At 45.6% G+C, this 24,083-nt stretch overlaps 1 protein-coding gene across 1 annotated transcript in view; it reads left to right on the plus strand.

The window, feature by feature from the left end:
* Window positions 1-24,083, plus strand: part of ANAPC2 (anaphase promoting complex subunit 2) — a 58,268-nt gene that overhangs the window by 5,833 nt on the left and 28,352 nt on the right. The window contains exons 4-9 of the mRNA XM_068248660.1: window positions 911-1,085; window positions 3,207-3,326; window positions 7,478-7,595; window positions 10,258-10,433; window positions 10,716-10,857; window positions 14,677-14,752. Coding sequence (XP_068104761.1) covers window positions 911-1,085; window positions 3,207-3,326; window positions 7,478-7,595; window positions 10,258-10,433; window positions 10,716-10,857; window positions 14,677-14,752 — 807 coding nt within the window. The remainder of the gene's footprint in view (window positions 1-910; window positions 1,086-3,206; window positions 3,327-7,477; window positions 7,596-10,257; window positions 10,434-10,715; window positions 10,858-14,676; window positions 14,753-24,083) is intronic.

Consider the following 24,083-nt stretch of genomic DNA (forward strand, 5'->3'; position numbering starts at 1 on the left):
TTACTGACCCTAGATACTGACCCTAGCCAGGATTCGAACCCTGGTCTCCCATGTGAAAGGCAGTTCCCTTAACCAGTACTCTATTCAGCCACTGCTGTATAGTATTATGCTGTTGCATGTCTTTTAGAGCAGAGAGGAAGTTCTGAGTTCAGGTCCGCTTCAAACGTTTAAATTACACAGCACAATAGATAAGGGAGACATTACAGCTTTAAATGATGTTATACAGGGACATATGGCTTTCAACAATGGTACACAAAATAGTGATATAACAATGTAATAATTGTCCTCCGACTTCAGTCAATAAACGAGAGAAATAGCCAAGTCAAATTTGTGGTTTTATCTACAGTAGCACTTTTTATTTTTAAACTGAGATTTGTAAAACCTGAGAAATATATTTTTTCTATTTTATTCCTATTTTTTCCATTAAAATGCACGGAAACGAAATTGTTCTTCGGGGAAAAATGCAGCCCAATAAAAGTTAATAGTTAATAAAAGATACATATTTATTATATAGGTGTCATACTTAGGGATAAAGTTATTGATGATCAAATAGGGACATAGCTAAAATGTGAACACTGCTCTGATCCATAAGGAGGAAAAAAGTGGTTACAAGTCCTGATATGTGGCATGTTTGTGCTTTTTTTTTCAAATGCATAATATGACAGTCAGACCTGATGTACACTTTATAAGGTGCTAATAGGGGTCGCTAATTTGATAGTTGCCAATTCCATAGGCAATAGTGGGGAGCACTGATGTTTGTTTCAAGCAGCTGCACAGAGAGGGGTAAAGGGGGAGGGGGAGCCATTCCTGGACTAGATACCCAATGTCACTTTTTATATACAATACTTGTTTTATATGAATGGTGCGATTAATGTTAGTGATGTAAATAACTTTTTTTTTTTTTTGACAGTGGATAGAGAAGGTGATTGGCTGGCTGGGAAAGGTTTTCCTGCAGGGAGGGACTCAGCCATCCATCAATCCTGAAGCCAGCAGCACTTTAAAGCGTTGGCGATGTCACGTCCAGCGATTTTTCTACCGCCTGTACGCCAGCATGCGCATTGATGAACTCTTCAGTATTATTCGGGGTGAGCTATTATAGTCCATAACATGGTCCGTATGTTACACACTCACATATTCTTTAAAGTGCACATGAAGTGAGAGGGATATGGAGGCTGCCATATTGATTTCCTGGCTGTCCTCTTGAATCTCTGCCTCTAATACTTTTAGCCATAGACCCTGAACAAGCATGCAGCAGATCAAGTGTTTCTGACTGAAGTCTGACTAGATTAGCCACATGCTTGTTTCAGGTGTGAGATTCAGACACTACTGCAGACAAAGAAATCAACAGGACTGCCAGGTAACTGGTATTGTTTAACAGGAAATAAATATGGGAGCCTCCATATATCTCTAAGAATGTTCCTCTAAGTGCTTTATACCTTGAATGAAGCTGCCTGTATGTTGAGCTCCAGCTCTGTGCACTTTGAGGACAGCGAATAAGCCCGTTACAGGAGTCATGGATAGGAGCATCCTAGGACACTGTGTTGGGTGGAGGTATTTTAGGTAACTGGTTATGAGCCGGTTACAGGAGTCATGGATAGGGGCATCCTGGGGCACTGTGATAATTGGGGTGGAGGTATTTTAGGTAACTGTTTATGAGCCGGTAACAGGTGTCATGGATAGCAGCATCCTGTAGCACTGTGACAATTGGGGTGGAGGTATTTTAAGTAACTGGTTATGAGCCGGTAACAGGTGTCATAGATAGCAGCATCCTGTAGCACTGTGACGGTTGGGTGGAGATATTTTAGGTAACTGGTTATGAGCCGGTTACAGGAGTCATGGATAAGGGGCATCCTGGGGCACTGTGTTGGTTGGAGGTATTTTAGGTAACTGGTTATGAGACGGTTACAGAAGTCATGGATAGGAGCGTCCTGTAGCACTGTGACGGTTTGGTTGGAGGTATTTTAGGTAACTGGTTATGAGCCAGTTACAGCTGTCATGGATAGGAGCATCCTGTAGCACTGTGACGGTTTGGTTGGAGGTATTTTAGGTAACTGGTTATGAGCCGGTTACAGCTGTCATGGATAGGAGCATCCTGTAGCACTGTGACGGTTTGGGTGGAGGTATTTTAGGTAACTGGTTATGAGCCGGTTACAGAAGTCATGGATAGGAGCATCCTGTAGCACTGTGACGGTTTGGTTGGAGGTATTTTAGGTAACTGGTTATGAGCCGGTTACAGCTGTCATGGATAGGAACATCCTGTAGCACTGTGACGGTTTGGTTGGAGGTATTTTAGGTAACTGGTTATGAGCCGGTTACAGATGTCATGGATAGGAGCATTCTGTAGCACTGTGACGGTTTGGTTGGAGGTATTTTAGGTAACTGGTTATGAGCCGGTTACAGCTGTCATGGATAGGAGCATCCTGTAGCACTGTGACGGTTTGGTTGGAGGTATTTTAGGTAACTGGTTATGAGCCGGTTACAGGAGTCATGGGTAAGGGGCATCCTGGGGCACTGTGTTGGGTGGAGGTATTATAGGTAACTGGTTATGAGCCGGTTACAGAAGTCATGGATAGGAGCATCCTGGAGCACTGTGACGGTTTGGTTGGAGGTATTTTAGGTAACTGGGTATGAGCCGGTTACAGCTGTCATGGATAGGAGCATCCTGTAGCACTGTGACGGTTTGGTTGGAGGTATTTTAGGTAACTGGTTATGAGCCGGTTACAGCTGTCATGAATAGGAGCATCCTGTAGCACTGTGACGGTTTGGATGGAGGTATTTTAAGTAACTGGTTATGAGCCGGTTACAGGAGTCATGGATAAGGGGCATCCTGAGGAAAGTGGCTAGATGGTGTAAAGGGCTCTGCCTCTGACATGGGAGACCAGGGTTCGAATCTCGGCTCTGCCTGCTCAGTAAGCCAGCACCTATTCAGTAGGAGACCTTGGGCCAGTCTCCCTAACACTGCTACTGCCTATAGAGCCCGTCCTAGTGGCTGCAGCTCTGGCGCTTTAAGTCCGCCAGGAGAAAAGCGCTATATAAGTGGTCTGTGTCTGTCTGTGAAGCACTGGGACAGTTGGGGTGGAGGTATTTGTAGGTAACTGGTTATGAGCCGGTTACAGCTGTCATGGATAGGAGCATCTGTGACTGTTTGGGTGGAGGTAGTTTAGGTAACTGGTTATCCTCACTAAGTTGTAATATGTTGTGCCCAGATTTCCCAGATTCTAAACCGGCCATTGAGGATTTAAAGTTCTGCCTAGAACGGACCAATCAGAGGCAGGAGCTGCTTTCATCCCTGAAGATTGCTCTGGAAACCCGGCTGCTACACCCAGGTGAGAGGCTGCTGCTGTGCCATGTTACTGCCAAACTGATGTATTTCTAGACATGTCTGATTGCGGTAATACCCAACTCTGTGGCCTACCATAGAAACAGACTGGCACCTATCCAATCCCTACTGAACTCTGCTGCTCATCTCATCCACCTCTCCTCCTACTCCTCTGATGCTGCCCCTCACTGCCAATCCCTCCATTGGCTGCCAATCACCCAAATGATCCAATTCAAACTCTTAACACTTTCATACAAAGCTCTACATAGGCTACCCCCTCCATACATTTAATTATTAATCTCCAGATGATATCAACCTTTTCTCCTCCCACGATACCCTTTTGTTATCCAGCTTGGTCACCTCCTCTAACATCCAGGACTTCTCATGAGTGTCACCTCTCCTTTGGAAGTCTACCACAGCCTATCCGTCATCCCACTACCTTTTAAGCTGTAAGCTTGCAAGGGCAGGGACCTTGTTTCCTGTTTCTGTGCAATTTATCAAATGAACAACTATCGGTATTTGGCGATTTTATAAACTACACATCAGTTGTATATATCGGTACTCGTGTCGCTGGATGTTCTGATTGTACAGTATGTGGAACTGCTCATGTATCCATGCTCCCCAATGTTGTGTGTTTTGCATTTAGTGCAGCGCTACAGAATATATTGGCGCTCTATAAAGATAAATAATAATCATGTATTATGTAACTGAAACCCAGTGTGACCTCATGAGTCTGAGCCATTGCAAAACAAGAGAAACAATCAGCGCACTTCTTCAAGCAAACCTGAAACGTAAAAAACTGATGATATAGTGAATTGTATGCATAATACGGATAATGGATAGAACAAAGTAGCAAAGTCTAATTTTTATTTTCAATTCTATGGCTTTTTATATAACATAGCATTATCACTCTCACAATTGCCGTTTTAAAACCACACTGTCTGTTAAGCTATAAAACAAAGCTCAAATAACGACCCTTTGAACTTCCTTGCAGTAAAACCGTATCTCAAGCTGTCTTTCACTATTTCTTGGCGGTTTAAGTGCTTCAGAAACAGGACTGTATTCGACACAGTTGGTCAGAGAGCCCAGGGAAGCTCTTTTGCATAGATAACGTTTTTCTTTTTTTCTTTTTTTTTTTACTTTTCCTGTACTGGAAAACAATATGACACACTTTTTTTTAGCTACTAATGTTCTCTTTCTTAGCTGTACTAAATGTACAATTTATTATATAATACGTTTATTTTCACTTCAGGTTTGCTTTAAAGGGGAACTTTAACCCAGGATTTAACTTCATCCGAATCGGTAGACAACAACCCCTTTCCGTCGAGAGATCTTTACCTTTTCTCAAATAGACCAAAGTAGGGCTGAACGATTTTCGTTTTTAAAGTTCTGATGCCATTCGGCTTCACCGCATTAGATTGCTGCGTGGTGAGCTGTTATGAACAGGCAGCGAGTGTTGACTAGTGTCGCGAGGCCTGTACTAGGAAGTGTGACATCAATTCCTGGCGGCCACTGTTACCAGGCAACTCTCGCTGCCTGTTCACCACGGCTCACCGCGCGGCAGTCTAATGAGGTGAAGCCAAATGGGATCAGAACTTGCTGGAGGAGAGCGCCGGGAGAGGAAGAGGGGGCCACGAGAATAGCAGGTACCAGCGGCGAGGGGGATCTGCCTATATACACTAAAGGGAAGGGGGGGAAGTGTATCTGCCTATACTAAAGGGGGGGATCTGGCTATATACATTAAGGGGGGGGGGGACTGCCTATATACACTAAAGGGGGGATCTGGCTATATACACTAAAGGGAGGGGGAGGAATCTGCCTTTATATACTAAGGGGGGAGGGGATCTGGCTATATACACTAAGGGGGGATCTGCCTATATACACTAAAGGGGGGATCTGCCTATATGCACTAAAGGTGGGGAGGGGGGGGGGGTCTGGTTATATACACTAAGTGGGATCTGGATGGCTAACCTGTACTGCGGTACCTATACTGGCTAACCTGTACTGCGCCATCTATACTGGCTAACCTGTACTGCAACACCTATAGCTGGCTAATCTTTTGAGTGCACCTCAAAAAATCTGGAGACAGAGCCTTCTGTCATGCTGCCCCTACTCTTTGGAACTCCCTACCACACCTAGTAAAGACAGCACCATCCCTGGAGCTATTCAAATCCAGACTGAAAAGCCACCTGTTTAGCCTGGCATTTCCAGATTTATAAAATTCTTCCTCTGTACCACGATGGTCGGAGCCATGCTTATGCGCTTTGAGTCCCACGGGAGAAAAGCGCTTTACAAATGTTGTTAGTTGTTGTTGTTGTTAATCTATACTGGTGCACCTATAGTTAGCTAACCTTTACTAGGGCACCAATAGCTGGCTAAACTATAGTGGAGGTGCCTATACATAGCTAACTACAGTGGGTTGCAAAAGTATTCGGCCCCCTTGAAGTTTTCCACATTATTGCCACAAACATGCATCAATTTTATTGGAATTCCACGTGAAAGACCAATACAAAGTGGTGTACACATGAGAAGTGGAACGAAAATCATACACGATTCCAAACATTTTTTACAAATCAATAACTGCAAAGTGGGGTGTGCGTAATTATTCGGCCCCCTGAGTCAATACTTTGTAGAACCACCTTTTGCTGCAATTACAGCTGCCAGTCTTTTAGGGTATGTCTCTACCAGCTTTGCACATCTAGAGACTGAAATCCTTGCCCATTCTTCCTTGCAAAACAGCTCCAGCTCAGTCAGATTAGATGGACAGCGTTTGTGAACAACAGTTTTCAGATCTTGCCACAGATTCTCGATTAGATTTAGATCTGGACTTTGACTGGGCCATTCTAACACATAGATATGTTTTGTTTTAAACCATTCCATTGTTGCCCTGGCTTTATGTTTAGGGTCATTGTCCTGCTGGAAGGTGAACCTCCACCCCAGTCTCAAGTCTTTTGCAGTCTCCAAGAGGTTTTCTTCCAAGTTTGCCCTGTATTTGGCTCCATCCATCTTCCCATCAACTCTGACCAGCTTCCCTGTCCCTGCTGAAGAGAAGCACCCCCCGAGCATGATGCTGCCACCACCATATTTGACAGTGGAGATGGTGTGTTCAAAGTGATGTGCAGTGTTAGTTTTCTGCCACACATAGCATTTGCATTTTGGCCAAAAAGTTTCATTTTGGTCTCATCTGACCAGAGCACCTTCTTCCACATGGTTGCTGTGTCCTCGACATGGCTTGTGGCAAACTGCAAACGGGACTTCTTATGCTTTCTGTTAACAATGCCTTTCTTCTTGCCACTCTTCCATAAAGGTCAACTTTGTACAGTGCATGACTAATAGTTGTCCTATGGACAGATTCCCCCACCTGAGCTGTAGATCTCTGCAGCTCGTCCAGAGTCACCATGGGCCTCTTGACTGCATTTCTGATCAGCGCTCTCCTTGTTCGGCCTGTGAGTTTAGGTGGATGGCCTTGTCTTGGTAGGTTTACAGTTGTGCCATACTCCTTCCATTTCTGAATGATCGCTTAAACAGTGCTCCGTGGGATGTTCAAGGCTTTGGAAATCTTTTTGTAGCCTAAGCCTGCTTTCAATTTCTCAATAACTTGATCCCTGACCTGTCTGGTGTGGTTCTTTGGACTTCAGGGTGTTGTTGCTCCCAATATTCTCTTAGACAATCTCTGAGGCCATCACAGATCAGTTGTATTTGTACTGACATTAGATTACACACAGGTGCACTCTATTTAGTCATTAGCACTCATCAGGCAATGCCTATAGGGAACTGACTGCACTCAGATCAAAGGGGGCTGAATAATTATGCACACACCACTTTGCAGTTATTTATTTGTAAAAAATGTTGGGAACCATGTATGATTTTCGTTCCACTTCTCACGTGTACACCACTTTGTGTTGGTCTTTCATGTGGAATTCCAATAAAATTGTTGCATGTTCGTGGCAGTTATGTGACAAAATGTGGAAAACTTCAAGGGGGCCGAATACTTTTGCAACCCACTGTATACTGGGGGAACTCGTACTCCCCATCGGTGTGCTGATCCATCGTTGTGAATCGAAATCGCAATTCAATCTTTTCTTAAAATTGCTCAGGCCTAGACCAAAGTGAAACTTTCTGGTTGCAGTTGCTGCTCATGTACTGTTTCTCTTGCAGGAGTGAACACCTCGGACATCATCACTTTATACATCTCCGCCATCAAAGCCTTGAGAGAGCTGGATCCCTCTATGGTGATTCTGGAGGTGGCCTGTGAGCCAATCAGGAAGTACCTGAGGTAACAGGTTTATGTCCTATACAGCCACACGTACGTATTTGATGCAGCGGCTTGAGTTAGGCGCTGGGTAGTGGCTAGCAAAAGGATTTTACATTACCAGTATTTTACTATCCACTTACCTGGTACCCAATCTCACTTGAATCCTTTCTAGTGCCTAAAACTATCCCCCCACCTAATGCCTAATGATAACCTGCCCTTCAAGTGCCTAAAACAAACCCCCCTCTCAATTCCTCTCAATTCCTATCACTAACCCCAGTGCACAAATAATTGTTAGTTGTAGTTGACCGGCTTCAACCTTTATTTCCTATGTAGTAGCTGGTTGGCTACTATCTGTTCGGTCGCCGATTACCGGTAACACCAGGTCAACCTAGAGTCAAAAATCAAAGCTTATTTAAGTAGAGGGAAACCACTGGATTCTCCCATGCTTTCCTCCAGACCTCCACCGCTGCCAGGGACCCTCCTACACATCGCGGCTGCTCCTTTTCATGCACTAGCCTTGCTGGGCTGCAATCACACAAGCACGGGCTTACTGCACAGGTGCAGCTGTGTTCACGCAGGCGCAGTATGGCCGTGCTTGTGCTTAAAGAGGAGCGCGGTTGTAAGTGTGGAATCCGACAAGAGCTTGTTGGATTCCATTGGAGGGTCCGTGGTTGGCGACGGGGGACTAGAGGACGGTGTGGGAGGCCTCTACTGGATCTAGAGGCTTCCCTCTTATTAGTAAGTGTTTGGCTTTTGACCCGAGGTTCACCTCTGGTACACAAATGTGTATTAGACGCCTGCCACAGTGCTGGGCCGAAATTACACATGAGCGTAATTACGCATCGTAATTCAATGTAAATTTACGCGTAAGCGCTACGCGTAACTTACGGTCTTACGCGTAATTATTTACGCGTAAGCAGTTAAGTGGTATCGTAATTACACTGTCTACCGTAATTGCTAGGTATGCGTAATTTTACGAACACTTACGCGTAATTTTACGCGTAATTACTAACGTAAAAACTCCCCTTTTCTAAGAATAGCCTATCAGTCAACATCCTAAGCAACCAATAGTATCTTCTCCCGCCCTTCAGTATAAGCGTACGTTTTGACGCATACGAATGATATGTATGCAATAACTGTCACATTGACGGCTATTGCGTACACATCGTCCGTATGCGTCAAATACGCATTAATGGGTATTACGGCACTACGCGTAACATCGTAGTGTAAGCGCCTACATTGCGGTATCCTTACGCGTAACTGCGTAAGTTAACGCGTAATTACAGTGATGTACCGTAGATAATTTCCTACGCCGTAACCGTAATAGCGTAAACTTACGCGTAGTGATCCGGAAGCGTAGATTTTTCCATTACGACCAGCACTGGCCTGCCGAGCCCCAGCGTCCAAATGACCTGATTCAGCAGCCGTTATTCACAAATTTAGACATAGAAGAATATTATCACTTGCGTGAACCAAAAAATAACTGGGGAGGTGCAATTTACAAAGTTCAGTACAAACTATGGCTTATGACAGGGGTGTCGAACTCAGTCACGTAAGGGGCCAAAATCGAAAATATTGTCTAAGTCACGGGCCAAATTGTTTATTAAAATATAACTTTTATTGAACAGTCTAAAAAGTATTGTTACTTTAGCAACTTTGGGCTCCTGCTCCTCCAGTTTAATGTTTAAATCATTGAATCATCAAAATTGGATGTGTGTACCAGTGCTAAAATTATCTGCATAAGATGATAAGCAGAGATAGTTTATAGGACAACTTAACTGTGAAGTACTGTATATACTCGCGTATAAGCCTAATTTTTCAGCATAAAAAATGGGCTGAAAAGTTACCCCCTCGGCTTATATGCGAGTCAGTGGAGCAAAACAGACGGTGGAGCATTTTTCCCTACTGGCAGAGGAGCGTAAGGATTGTGCACCAGTGATCCTGCTCTTGCCAGCTGGCTCCCTTCTGTGTCTGTTCCCCCCATCCCCCGCAACATGGTGTGCAGATTGCGCTGCTCTAGACTACCTGTGTCCCCTGGCTTGTGGTGGAGCGGAGCGTGCCAGCAATGTGTCAGCGGTGCAATGATTGTGGATTCTTCCTGTGTGGCAATCACTGTCTCACATCTAGGATGTTATCTAGTGGCTTCTTGAGACACAGCTGTATGATCCTTGGGGCACATCTGGCTATGGGGAGGGGGGTTGACTTGTACTGGGGGAACATCTGGCTACTGTGAAGGGCGCTATATTTGGGAGGGGGCTTATACACAAGTCAATCGCTTTTTCCTGGTTTCTGAGGGAAAAGTGGGTACCTAATCTTATACACGGGTTGGCTTATATGCGAGTATATAAGTTATATGGAAGCTGCCATATTTATTTCCTTTTAAGCAATACCAGCTACTTGGTATCCCTACCTCAGCTACGTCAGACCTGACAATGTCAAAAACCTGGTCTGCTGCATGCTTGTTCAGGGTCTATGGCTAAAAGTATTGGAGACAGAGGATCAGCAGGGCAGCGAGGCAACTGGTATTGCTTAAAAGGAAATAAATCTGGTAGCCTTCATATCCCTTTTGCTTCAGGCGTCCTTTAAATCCAAAGAGCAAAGGAGCACTTCAGAGGCATTGAGGAACACTTTGCAAGAATATGGTTCAGTAGAGTTGGTTACAGTTTTTCATATCTTATGTTAGGACGCGGGAGGACACCGTGCGGCAGATTGTGGCCGGTCTGACCGGAGATGCTGAGGGGGATTTGGCCAATGAGCTCTCCAAGGCTGATCCTGTGGTCCTGGAGAACGGGCAGGAGAGCGATGATGAAGTGTCTGATCCAGAAGACTGGATGCCAGATCCTGTGGATGCTGATCCTGGTACGTAATCTCCAGTGTATGCCTCCCATAATCCTCTGTAACACAATCAGGGAGACCTATGAATAAACCTGACACTGGTGTCTTCACTAGAACTCTAGTGTAACGTTTTCACCACTGGGGCTGCAATAATAGACAGGGTGACTGCAAGCAGAGTCTAATACTTTGGTCATAGGTCGATTTCAGCGAAGGCGAACACAGTATGATGAATGAGAAGGGCACAAGTTCTGTTTTTGTAGACCATCTTCTGCAGTTACACCTCTTTTCTTTTTTTTTTCCTCCAAGGTAAAAGCGGCTCCAAACGGCGTTCCTCGGATATCATCAGTCTTCTGGTCAGCATCTACGGCAGCAAAGAGCTTTTCATCAACGAGTACCGGACTCTCCTCGCCGACAGACTTCTCCACCAGTTCAGCTACTGCTCAGAGAGGTAGGTCCATTGTACTTAGCGGTGATTGGGTAATACTGCAGTTGCACTGGGGGAGGGGTTTCAGATACTATGTGTGTGTTTGTGTATATAAACAACCTTGCAGCCTACCACATTGTTAGTTTATAGATAATGGCGGTTGGTGTTTTTTGTTTTGTTTTTGTTTCATGCCTGCCAGCCATAAAGATGATAACCTGCAGAATCACAGTAGATCAAACAACAAATACTACACAGCAAATATCAATCATTGATTTACACACACAGGCTCTGGGTTCTATGGAGCCATCCCGTTCCTCTCATGGCCACCTGGTTTCAGCGCTGTTACCCCGGCAACAGTCTCCAACCAATGGGTCGTAGACTTCTCGGTGCCACAGTGGGAGTCTTTGGAAGTCTTCAGGAGCACTCGGGCGGCTCTGTATTGCACCTGCGTGAGCGTGCATGAGCAGTATGGAGCCGCCCGTCTTTAGGAGCACTCTGGCTCACAAAGCCTCCTGCAGTGGGAGATTCGAAGGGGGCGACAGCGCTGGAACGTGGGGACCATGAGAAGAATGGGAAGATTCTGTAGGACCCAGAGCCTTCCCTCTCCATAGGTGAGTATCTGTTTTTTTTATTTTTGTTTTTTTTCTCTTCAGACTTTTAGTAAACCTGAGATGGGGTCTTAAAGCGGATCCGAGATGAAAAACTAAATATAACAAGTGACTTGTCTATATATCTTATCTAAAGTTTAGATAGTTTACACAGCAAATCTGTCTTCAAACAGCTTCAACAGTATATTAATATTTTTTCCTGTGATACAATGGGAGCAGACATGTTTTCTGCTTGTCACTATTACACAATTACACACACAGGCAAGCTTATCTGTATCTAGGCATGCTAATCTGCATATTCTGTGAAAACTCCACTCTTATCTCCTCCATTACACAGGCAACTGATCTGTATCTGCACTGCAGCTCTCAGATTGTGAAAACTCTGCCTCTGAAATCTATAGCTAGTAACACCTTTTTCACCTGCCCAGACTGAAATCCCACAATCCCTTGCAAGCGGCAAGGCGCTCTGGAGAAGCTGTGGGTGTGGCTTGTTTAGTTTATAGGAAATTAGGGTATTAAAACAAAACAAGTATTTGGCTTGAGGAATGCCCTATAAACTATATGTAAGGAACACAATTATGCAAGGAGTAAAAGTTCATCTCGGATCCACTTTAAAGCGGAATATAACCCTGCATTTCAACTTTGCTCTAAAACATTATTTACAGCATATTATATGCAAAAAGCATTTTTTTTTACTAGACCAGCATTGGGTTAAACACAGAGGTTTAAAGTTCCATGGAGAGATATGCAGAAGTTCAGATTGTTACATTCTATTTAGTTAAATGTATCTATTGAGAAATGTTACACACTCTTTGGCTGTCCTCCAGCTCCTTCTCAGTCAGAGAGAGTGAGTCACATTCAACACTTAGATAAATTTATGTAAATAAAATGTATCTATGTCAGCTTCGGATGCATCTGCAGAAATCTCCAGGAACTTTAAAGCTCTGTGTAACCCTTCCAATGCTGGTCTAGTAAAAAAAAAATGCTGGTTGCATATAATATACTGTAAATAATGTTTTAGAGCAAATGCAGGGTTATATTCCGCTTTAAGAAAAATATATACATACCTGGGACTTCCTCCAGCCCCCTCCAGGCTTATCGCTCCCTCTCCGTCCTCCGCCCCCTTGTTCTGCAATTGGCTCCAGAAAGTCGCGCACGGCCGGACTGCGCCTGAGCTGACAGCCGGATTTTCCGAGCCAAGTTGCAGACGAGGAGGACAACGAGGGAGCGATCAGCCTGGACGGGGCTGGAGGAAGCCCCAGGTATGTGTATTTTTTCTTAAGTCCCCATCTCAGGTTTACTTTATGCAAAATCGTCCGCAATCACTCCAATTTTGCTATTTAGGGCTTAAAGGAATACTCTCGATACTCAAGTGTTCTAAAATGACAGTGTGTAAATAATGTCTAAGTAGCTGTGTAAACATTTTCCTACTTTTCATGTTAAATATCAGATTCAAAAGCTGTAATTTATTGAGGGTAGGATTTAGCTATATTGGGACAAATCAATTGCAGAAGGGGTGTCTGCTTCAATGCACAGCCAGAGTTGCATATCAGACTACAGAAAGCAAATATCAAACATAACAAACTCTGAAAGCAAAAACAGTATGAAAAAGCTGTGACAATTAGTTACATTTCCTCTGCTCTCTTTAGACAGGTCAGTCAGAAACACAGGAGCTGCAGCTGTTGGGAGCTCTCTCTCTCTGTCACACGCAGAGCTACACATAGAGTTAACTGATCAAGTGTGAGGGGAATTTCCCCTCTCCTCATGGCTCAGTCAGCCATCAGTTTTGGCGTCAGTAAACTTTGAAAGTATTTTGCTAACACTAAACAAAGAAGTTGCTACTAAAATGTATACACCAGTACTTAGCAGCACTTCCCAAACAATTCCTGTGTCAATTGAAAAAAATATGTGAATCGATAGTATTCCTTTAATACAAACTTGTACTTTCAATACTAGTTTTCAAAAACGTTTAAAGGGAACCAGAGCTAACCTAAAGAAGATTCTATACATACCTGGGGCTTCCTTCAGCCCCACACGCGCTGATCGATCCCACGCTGCCATCCACCGCTGCCCACAGCTACGAGAACAGGCTCCCGTCAGTCACATCATCGGAGCCGCGCTACGCAGGAGAAGTGCGCCCTCTACGTATCTCTCTATATACTCCTGCAGAGATACGCAAAGAGCGCACTTCTGCTACGCTACACTGGCTCCAACTGGCGGCAGAGCGGGGTCCCGGTTCTCCTAGATACGGGCAGCGGTGGATGGCGGCGTGGGAGCAATCGGTGCGTATGGGGCTGGAGGAAGCCCCAGGTATATATATAGAATCTTTTCTTTAGGTTAGCTCTTTAACCTCCTTGCCGGTTATCCCGAGCTCAGCTCGGGGTAACCTGCGCAGGAGGATATCTCAGGCCCCGCTGGGCCGATTTGCATAATTTTTTTTTTTGTTACAAGCAGCTAGCACTTTGCTAGCTGCTTGTAACGTCCGATCGCCGCCGATCCGCCGCAATCCGCCGCGCCGAGTCGCTCCCCCCCACCCCAGAGCCCTGCGCTGCCTGGCCAATCAGTGCCAGGCAGCGTTGAGGGGCGGATCGGGATTCCCTATGACGTCCATGACGTCGGTGACGTCATCCCGCCCCGTCGCCATGGCGACCGGGGAAGCCCTGCAGGAAATCCCGTTCTCAACGGGATTCCCTGCATACTCTGATCGCCGAAGGCGATCGGAGTGGGTGGGGGGATGCCGCCGCTTAGCGGCTATCATGTAGCGAGCCCTTGGCTCGCTACATGATTTAAAAAAAAAAAAAATTAAAAAAATGTGCGGCGCTGCCTCCTTGCCGGATTTTTTAGACCGGCAAGGAGGTTAAGTGCAAAGGGAAGAATTAAAAATAAAATGGGCTGAATTCCTTTAAACTGGTGAAATCTGGCTTCTCTCTGTGACTGTATGGTTCTATGTTGTAGAACACCAAATGACTGCATTGTTCTCCCCGGAAATTTTTTCCAGCCGGGTGGCATAAAAAAGTAGCTGGGTGGGGCGAGATGAGAATGCAGGGCCAGTGCTTCTGTGGGCAACTCTGCTTACAGCACAGGAGGAGGTGTGCCGATGACAGCCGGGTGGTCACCAAAACTAGCCGGGTGGAGCACTCAGCTAAAAGAGCCTGGGGAGAACACTGGACTGCACATCTGTCAGTGTCTTTTTGTTACTAATAAAGTTTGTAATTTTTTGCTTCCACCATTTCAGAGAGATCCGTAACGTGGAGTTGCTGAAGCTGCGCTTTGGAGAGGCTCAGATGCATTACTGTGAGGTTATGCTGAAGGTAGGGATAATGTCCTTCTGGAAGGTCGCCTGGTGACTAACATGTAATAACAGTCAGTGCTGGCTGGGAATCAAATGTCACCTATTATTAGTGTACTCATCCATAGGTGCAACATGTCTTAAAGTGACACTGAAGCGAAAATATGATATAATGAATTGTATGTGTAGTGCAGCTAAAAAATAGAACAGTAGCAAAGACAATAGCCTTATATTGGTTTTCAGTACAGGAAGAGTTTGGAAACTTCACTTGATGTAAAAGAACTTCTCTGAGCTCTTGATCCAACTTGGGTGGCAGGCAGTCTTGTTTGCTGAAGCACTTCTACATCAAAGAAACAGTGAGAGGCCGCTTCAGATAAGGTTTTACTGCAGGGAAGCTCAAAGGGTCATTAGTTCTGCTTTGTTTTATAGCTAAAAATAGAGTGTGGTTTGTAAACTGCAAATATGACAGAATGATGCAATGTTATATTAATAAAAAAATAAATTTAAAAAAGCTCTATAACTGAAAATAAAAATAGACTCTTCTCTTTCCTACTAATGTTCTAGTAATTATCTGTACTACACATACAATTCATTATAAGTTTAGGCTTTTTTCATTTCAGTGTCACTTTAAAGGATACCACAGCCCAAAGGCTGTGGTAAAATCAAAGTTGCAATGTGGAGGGAAAGAAAGATACATACTTACCGCTTCCCTCGTTCCCTGCCGACGGGTCCCGCTCATCTGTTACAGCTCCCGGTACCGACCCGACTCTCCTGACCCTTCACCCGGACATACTGTGCTGCGCATGCGCAGTATGTCACTATACTCTTCGCTTCTGCCGTCGCATCGTGACGGCAGAAGTACGGACACTCCCCCGCCTCCTCCTCTCCCAGCGTGTGCGCTCCAATCTAAAGCTAGCGTGACATGCTGGCTGGAGTTCGCACTGGGATAATCGATGTGGAGAGAGCGGAGGGGGAGTAAGTTAAAAAAAAGACACTGCCGGCTGGAGGGAGGGAGCGAGTGAGTGGGCGGGCGAGTGGGCGGGCAGGCAGCGAGTGGGCGGCGAGCAGGCAGCGGCAGTACAGCCCAACCATTCTGTACATAGATGCAATGACATCTATGGTACAGCGAGAAAATTGTCCCCACATTTATCTCTGCATATGTGCATGTATATACATGTGTATATATACATGTACACACATGTATATACATGCACATATGCAGAGATAAATGTGGGGATAATTTTCTCGCTGTACCATAGATGTCATTGCATCTATGAACAGAATGGTTGGGCTGTACTGCCGCTGCCTGCTCGCCGCCCACACGCTGCCTGCCCGCCCACTTGCCCGCCCACTCACTCGCTCCCTCCCTCCAGCCGGCAGTGTCTTTTTTTTTAACTTACTCCCCCTCCGCTCTCTCCACATCGATTATCCCAGTGCGAACTCCAGCCAGCATGTCACGCTAGCTTTAGATTGGAGCGCACACGCTGGGAGAGGAGGAGGCGGGGGAGTGTCCGTACTTCTGCCGTCACGATGCGACGGCAGAAGCGAAGAGTATAGTGACATACTGCGCATGCGCAGCACAGTATGTCCGGGTGAAGGGTCAGGAGAGTCGGGTCGGTACCGGGAGCTGTAACAGATGAGCGGGACCCGTCGGCAGGGAACGAGGGAAGCGGTAAGTATGTATCTTTCTTTCCCTCCACATTGCAACTTTGATTTTACCACAGCCTTTGGGCTGTGGTATCCTTTAAAGGGCAACCGAGGTGACATGATGAGATAGACATGGGTATGTACAGTGCCAAGAACACAGATAACTATGCTGTGTTCCTTTTTGTTTTTTTCTCTGCCTGAAAGAGCTAAACATCAGGTATGTAAGTGACAGTTTCTATCTGGGTCGGACTGGGTCAGACTATAGCATAACCCTCACTGATAAGGAATTACAGCCATAACACACTTTCCTGTCAGTAAATGGCTTCTGAGAGCAGGAAAGAAATAAAAAGGGTCAATAGTTCATAGATTTGAGCTCTTGCGTACTTCAAAAAAGGTGTCATTGAGCAGAGACAATGAAACAGTAAAAACTTAAAAACCAGATTTAAATATAAAATAAAACTGTGTGATATCTAAAAAAAATCATTTTTAGGAGAAGGAGGATAGATAGAATTGTCTTTATCATCAGTTCATTTTCACCTCAGATGACTGTCATGTCTATTCGGCTGCTGCGCGCTCCCGTGCCCCCCCCCCCCCCCCCCCCCGTTAGCCCCGGAGATCAATGAATGGAAACATAGTTCTCATTCATTGATCTATATGTTTCCATTCATTGATCTAAGTCCCCAGCAGAAAGACCGATGCCTTCTTTGAGAAGCCGCAATCTTTCAGAAGAAAAAAAAAAAAACAGTTTCCCATCCTCCCTTATACCTCATACTTCCTGGAAGCGAGAGCGTTCGCTTCCAGGACTAAAAAAAAAACTGACTGTGGCCATCTTGTGGCTAAATAGTAAAACTACATCCACATACATTTTTTAATTAAATAAACACATATTATTCCTGTTAAAATGCATTTAGAAAAAAAGTCTTGCCAAAATGTACCACCCAAAGAAATCCTAATTAGTGGCGAAAAAAACAAGATATCGATCAGTTCATTGTGATAAGTAGTGATAAAGTTATTGACGAATGAATGGGAGGTGAAAATTGCTAAGATGCATAATGTGAAAAACGACTGCGGTCTAAAATGGTTAAAGGGTATCTGAAGCAAAAACAAAAAAAGCAAAGAAAAATATACTTTCGTCAGTAGAGAGAGGCCTCTCATTAGTCCAGAGGCTTCCCCAATCTTCTTACTTCCCTCCTTCTTTGTTCCTGCACTGACATCTTAGGAAATATTCAACAATAGTGTGGAATATGGTGGCGGCTCCCCTCCATGTATGGCCTTGGTTGCTCTGCATGAAGTAGGGCCAGCACCAGCGGAGTAGCACGATTCACAGAAATATCACTTGTGAGACTGCAGATTGCTGTAGTGCAGGCAAACAAATATATGATGCCTATCAGATTATGTGAATGAGGAGGATTGGGAACTTAATTTACGTTCCTATTCTGTTTTTTTAGATACAGGTTATGGGGTATGTGTTTACAGATGCTAAACTAGGCCTGCAGATCGAACAGTATATTGAATGTCAGTATATGTATTTTACTATCTTTTATGCTCTGATTTTATTAAAGTGTAAGCAAAGCAACATTTTATTGCTAAGACGCAGGAGTCTATTTGTATTTAAAAGAAAATACAGTACTGTACTGCACTCTATTAAACAGACCATGAAATCTTTATTACAGGGACCCTGAGCAGGACCCGGAAATGCTAAAAATGAACTTACCTGAGGCTTCCTTCAGCCCCTGGTAGTCTGTGAGGTCCATCGGCCTCCTCTGGGATCTCTCCATTATTCCGCTGGCGGCTTCCTTCACTAGGAGTCATACACATGCACGCCCCCGCTCCACGTATCGCTCACTTGGCCGTCGCCGTGAGCATTCTGCGCATCTTCGGTTCATTCTTTCGGGAACACTCACGGCTACGGGCGCACACTTGCCGGGCTAACTGAGCCGCCAGCGGAGTAACAGAAGGAGGCCAGAGGACGTTGAGGGACCACACACTGAGGGGCTGGAGGAAGCCCCCAGGTAAGTTCATTTTGACATTTTAGGGTCCTGCTCAGGGTCTCTTTATATGTTACAATACAGTAATTTAAAGTATAGTAACCTTGGGGGAGCCGTGGAACCCAGACTTCAAACAGCCTAAGAAGTTGGCCTTCACCACTGTGGGCACTTCCAGCGATTTGTTCTGGTTGGTTGAGACTTCTGGTTAGTTGAGTTCTGGTTAACTGGGACTCTACTGTATATGCTGTTACAGTTTCTCTTTGCTCCACATTGGTACTGTTGGAGAAATTTAAATTTTCAGATATAAAAACAAGAACAATGAGCGGTTTCCAAATTAATAGAATACAATTTATTTTGCACATATGTGGAGATATTTTTAGACTAAAAGTAGTCAATAGTATAATACCGGACTAGCTGTCAGTGGAGCCTTTAACCTGCCTGGCGTTCTATTAAGATCGCCAGGCAGGCTGCGGGAGGGTTTTTTTTTAATAAAAAAAAAAATATTTCATGCAGCCAACTGAAAGTTGGCTGCATGAAAGCCCACTAGAGGGCGCTCCGGAGGCGTTCTTCCGATCGCCTCCGGCGCCCAGAATAAACAAGGAAGGCCGCAATGAGCGGCCTTCCTTGTTTTGCTTACATCGTCGCCATAGCGACGAGCGGAGTGACGTCATCGACGTCAGCCGACGTCCTGACGTCAGCCGCCTCCGATCCAGCCCTTAGCGCTGGCCGGAACTTTTTGTTCCGGCTACGCTGGGCTCAGGCGGCTGGGGGGACCCTCTTTCGCCGCTGCTCGCGGCGGATCGCCGCAGAGCGGCGGCGATCAGGCAGCACACGCGGCTGGCAAAGTGCCGGCTGCGTGTGCTGCTTTTTATTTGAGCCAAATCGGCCCAGCAGGGCCTGAGCGGCAGCCTCCGGCGGTGTTGGACGAGCTCAGCTCGTCCAGACCGCCCAGCAGGTTAAGGGAAACCGTAACCAAGAATTGAACTTCATCCCAATCAGTAGCTGATTACATGAGAAATCTATTCCTTTTCTCAAACGTATCATCAGGGGACGCTATATGGCTGATATTGTGGTGAAACCTCTCCCACAGTGTTATGTCAGGACAGTTTCCTGTCTGTGAGCCTTGTTGCATTGTGGGAAATAAAAGCTGTTTACAGCTGTTTCCAACTGCCAAAAGAGTAAGCAGAATCTCCTTCCACTGACCATCTGCCAGCAGTAAAAATGTCACCATGTGAAAATGTCACAGTGGTCAAACACTGACTAAATCATTTATACATAATTGTTGTAAAAATGAAGCACTTTTTTTTATTACATTATGTTCACTGGAGTTCCTCTTTAACTTAATCAAAACAAAAAGTGGGCAGTCTCATGACATCATAAAATGTTTACAACTGAAGTCCAATCATGAGCAGTATATTCAAATCCTGGATTAGAAATGTCATGTAGAGTTGTCCTTTTCCTTGATCTTTGATGTGTTTGGCCCCATTCACACTTGCGGTTCGAGTCCGCAAGTGTCCGGGGGTCCGGGAGCCGCAAAGAGACCGTACGGGTCTCTGCGCTGGCCACAAGTTGCGCCGGATGCATGCATCAGTTCCGGCTACAATAAAGTAGCCGGAACTAGATACATTGCAGTGCCAGAAAGGCACCGCAAGCATGGGGGATACCGGCGTGTAGTCCGGGCCCCCCAAGTGGCATAGGACCGGTGCTGGAAGCATCCGGTCCTATTGCCAGTGTGATGAGAAACATCCGTTTCTCATTGCACAGCATGGGCGGCATGTTCGGGTCAGGATCCGGCCCGGGTCTGCAGCCGCACCGGGACGGACTGAAAAATAGCGCATGTTGGAAAAAAAGCCGGACCGTCCCGGAGCTGCGTTCCCGGATCGGATCCTGATCCGGATGGCGCACGAGTGTGAATGGATACATTGATTAACAATGTATCCGTTCACCATCCGCTTTGTACGGAGCGTTCCGGGTCCGGGGAAGCCGGACCTGGAACGCTAATGTGAACCGGGCCTTTGTCTTCAGACTTGAAGGGATGTTTGTCTGGCTGATATCATTGAGGAAAATGTAAGCATGTAATGTCCATCTGAGACAATGAAGTTGGTGCAGATACACAACAGATTGTTTAGTCTTCTCCTACTATACAATGTAGACATTTGCAAAGTCAATACAACCTATGAGAATGTAAACAAACAATTACAAAGAGACCAACCTTTCCCTGTTGCACATTGTTGTTATTCGTAAGGTCTCACAACAAATAAGAGAATGAACATAAACAATTACAACAGTGTTTTGTGAGTGATGAATATGATTTACCTTTTACTTGTAAACTGATCTTGTTGAGTTCAATACAATATACTTCTATATATCCACTGATGATATCTTTGAATTGTTTAACAGTCAAATAGCTGGAATAGCTTGAATCTAGCTGAGCGTCACAGTGACACAGACCATTTCATTTATTCTATGCAACCTTAATAATAATCATTAGTTAATTAGCAGTGGCTGGAAAGAGTACTGGTTAAGGGCTCTGCCTTTGACATGGGAGACCAGGGTTCGAATCCTGGCTAGGTCAAGTACCTATTCAGTAAGGAGTTCAAGGCAAGACTCCCTAACACTGCAGGGTGGCCTCCTGAGCGCCTCCCAGTGGCTGCAGCTTTTGAGCGATTTGAGTCCGACAGGAGAAAAGCGCTATTTAAATGTTCGGATTATTATTATTATTATTATAATTCAGTGCTTTATGCTAGGGGAATATGGGGAACAACAGGCATACATTTATACATGAATAAAATAAACATATCTATGTCCTGAAAAATTACTGTGTGTCCCCGAAAATAAAACAGTGTCTTATATTAATTTTTGCACCAAAAGATGTGCTAGGGCTTATTTTCAGGGGATGTCTTATATTTCTATGAACACACAAGTTCCTGTGCTGTGTGTCCTCCTGCCTTCCCCACTGTGCCGCCTCTTCCTCTGCTGGATCCATCTCTTGTGTCCCCCTCTGTACCCATGTCCTCCTCTATTCCCAAACTCCTGTGTCCCATGTTACCCCATGTCCTCCTGGTGTCTGTCCCCTCGCATCCTCCTCTTACCCCTAGCTCCATGTTGTGCTGTCCCCTTTGTCCTGTGATGTCTTCCTAATCCTCTTCTTTGCTCCATGCTGCTTTGTCCCCGATCTTCAGCTTATGGGGAAGAAGTACGGCAACATCAGAATCCTTTATTTTGCCAAGCATGACAGGATCATGCCCAGAATTGGGTTTGGCACGTACAGAGCTCAGCATCTCCAAAGACATGGCAATAGTGCAATATACAAGAAACATACATGATAAAGCATTTAACAAGATACTACAGATAGTGATGACAGGCTATGAGGACTGAGCCCATGAGGGCAGCCAGTGCCATAATTTCCAAGCACAGAATGTCTGTGACAGGACCAAGTCTGTGAACCTAAGTAGGATGTGGTGGCGGTGAGATGTGGGTGGAGGTCAGGAGGTTTACTGCAGAAGGGAAAAAAGATTTCCTGTGCCTCGTGGTCCTGGTGGGGATGACCCTGAATCTACCCCCTGAACGCAGGTGACTGAAGAAGTAGCAGTGGCCAGGATGAGAGGCGTCCTTGGCTATCTTCAGCGCTCTAGTGCGCAGTCTCGAGTTGTAGAGTAGGTCAAGTGGAGGGAGGGGTTTCCCGGTGATTCTCTCTGCTGATCTAATGACCCTCTGGAGTTTTTGTATGTCGCTGATGGAGGAACCAGAGTACCAGACCAGGATGGAAGAGCAGAGAATAGATTCTGTGGTGGCAGAGTAGAATCTTGTGAGGACCTGATGGGGCATACCAAACTTTTTCAGCTGTCGGAGGAAGAAGAGCCTTTTCTGGGCCTTCGCCACGGTGAAGCTGGTTTTAGCCTTCCATCTCAGGTCATTTGAGATGGTGGTGCCCAGGAGGCGGACACAGGGAACTATCGTCACATCAGTGCCGTCGACGTGGATTGGTGGTGAGGGGTCATGATGAAATAGATAATGATCTTCACAGTTTTTGCTGCGTTAAGGACCAGCCGGTTCTCCCTACACCAGTGACAGATCCTGTCAACCTGCTGACGATAGGCACTCTCGTCATTATTGGTGATAAGGCCAACGATAGTGGTGTCATCTGAAAATTTGATAACCTTGACAGAGTCCGCTGTGGATCTGCAGTTGTTCGTGTAGAGAGAGAACAGCATTGGAGACAGGACGCAGCCTTGTGGAGCCCCCATGTTCGTGGACCGTGGTTGGGAGGAAATGTCGCCCAGCTTGACAGGTTGTGACCTGTGGGATAGGAAGTCTGTGATCCAAATTCGTAGGCTAGAATAGACACCGAGTGCAGCTAGACCCTCCTTAAGTCTGCGTGGACAGATGGTGTTAAAGGCCGAACTAAAGTCCAGGAGGAGGATCCTGGCATACGAGCCTCGCGCTATCCAAGTCGTTGCTGATGAGCTCCAGGCAGATATTGATGGTATCATCGGTGGATCTGTTTTCTCTGCACGCAAACTGGAATTGATCAAGAAGGGGCGTGGTGGAGGACTTCAGAAAGGACAGGACAACCCTTTTGAGGGTCTTTATGATAACGGATGTTAGTGCCACAGGCCTGAAGTTATTGATGTTGGTGACACCTTGCTTTTTGGGGACAGGAATGATTGTAGACCTCTTAAGGCAGGCAGGAACTTTGCCCATCTGATGTGACTTGTTGTAGATGGTGGTGAGAATAGGGGCAAGCTGGCCTGAATAGGACTTCAGGCAGGCAGGGGACACGCCATTCGGGCCAGAGGCTTTCCTGGGGTTCATTGTTCACAGGTGACGCATGACGTCTGATTCGCTCATAGCCGAGGGGGTGCCAGAAGGGTAGCTTGTGGCAGAAGGGTAGCGGGCGGTGACAGGTGCCCCACAGGCGAATCCTGGACCTCAAACCTGCAGTAGAATTTACTGAGTTCTTCAGCAAGTTCAATTCTTGGTGGAGCATGTTGTGGGGCGGGGGGAGGCTTATTTGTAATTGGTGGAAGCTTTAAGGCCGTTCCATTTGGCTCGTGAGTCTTTTGAACAGAGGTTTTGTTCCATCCTCTCAGCGAACTCTCCTTTAGCAACCCTCAGTTCACGATTAAAGTCGTTCCTCACCCTCCTGTATTCCTCAAGGTTGCCTGACTTATGCGCAGCTTCCTTGCGCTTCCGAAGTTGCCGTAGTTTATTGGAGAACCATGGCTTGTTGTTCGGGAAAACTTTATAAGATTTGGTTGGTACATAGGAGTCCTCACAAAAGCTGATGTATGAGGTTACCTTCTCCACCCACTCATCCATGTTTGGTGCTTCCAGAGCCAACTTGTGTTTCTACTGGATCCGATGATCTCGTAGGTGGGACCATGGCTCTGTTATTGGGCCAATCACTGCGCTCGCTGAGTAGCAGCAAGTGCAGTGATTGGCCCAATGATGGATCCTTGGTCCTGCCCGTGAGACCATCGACTCCAGTAAAAACACACTAGTTGCCATACATTCTCCCCGTACTGCAGCTAGGGCTTACTTTTTAGGGTAGGGCTTATATTTCTGGCATGCTTGAAATTCTTGCTAGTGCTTACTTTCAGGGAATGTCTTAATTTCAGTGAAATCGGGTATTTCACAGTACAAGAAATATATGCAACGTGTCTAATGACTACAAAACAAAACTGGCATTAAAGTTTTTTTTTTTTTTTTTTTTTT

This window comes from Hyperolius riggenbachi, chromosome 8, assembly GCF_040937935.1.
Source record: "Hyperolius riggenbachi isolate aHypRig1 chromosome 8, aHypRig1.pri, whole genome shotgun sequence".
Classification (NCBI taxonomy): Eukaryota; Metazoa; Chordata; class Amphibia; order Anura; family Hyperoliidae; genus Hyperolius; species Hyperolius riggenbachi.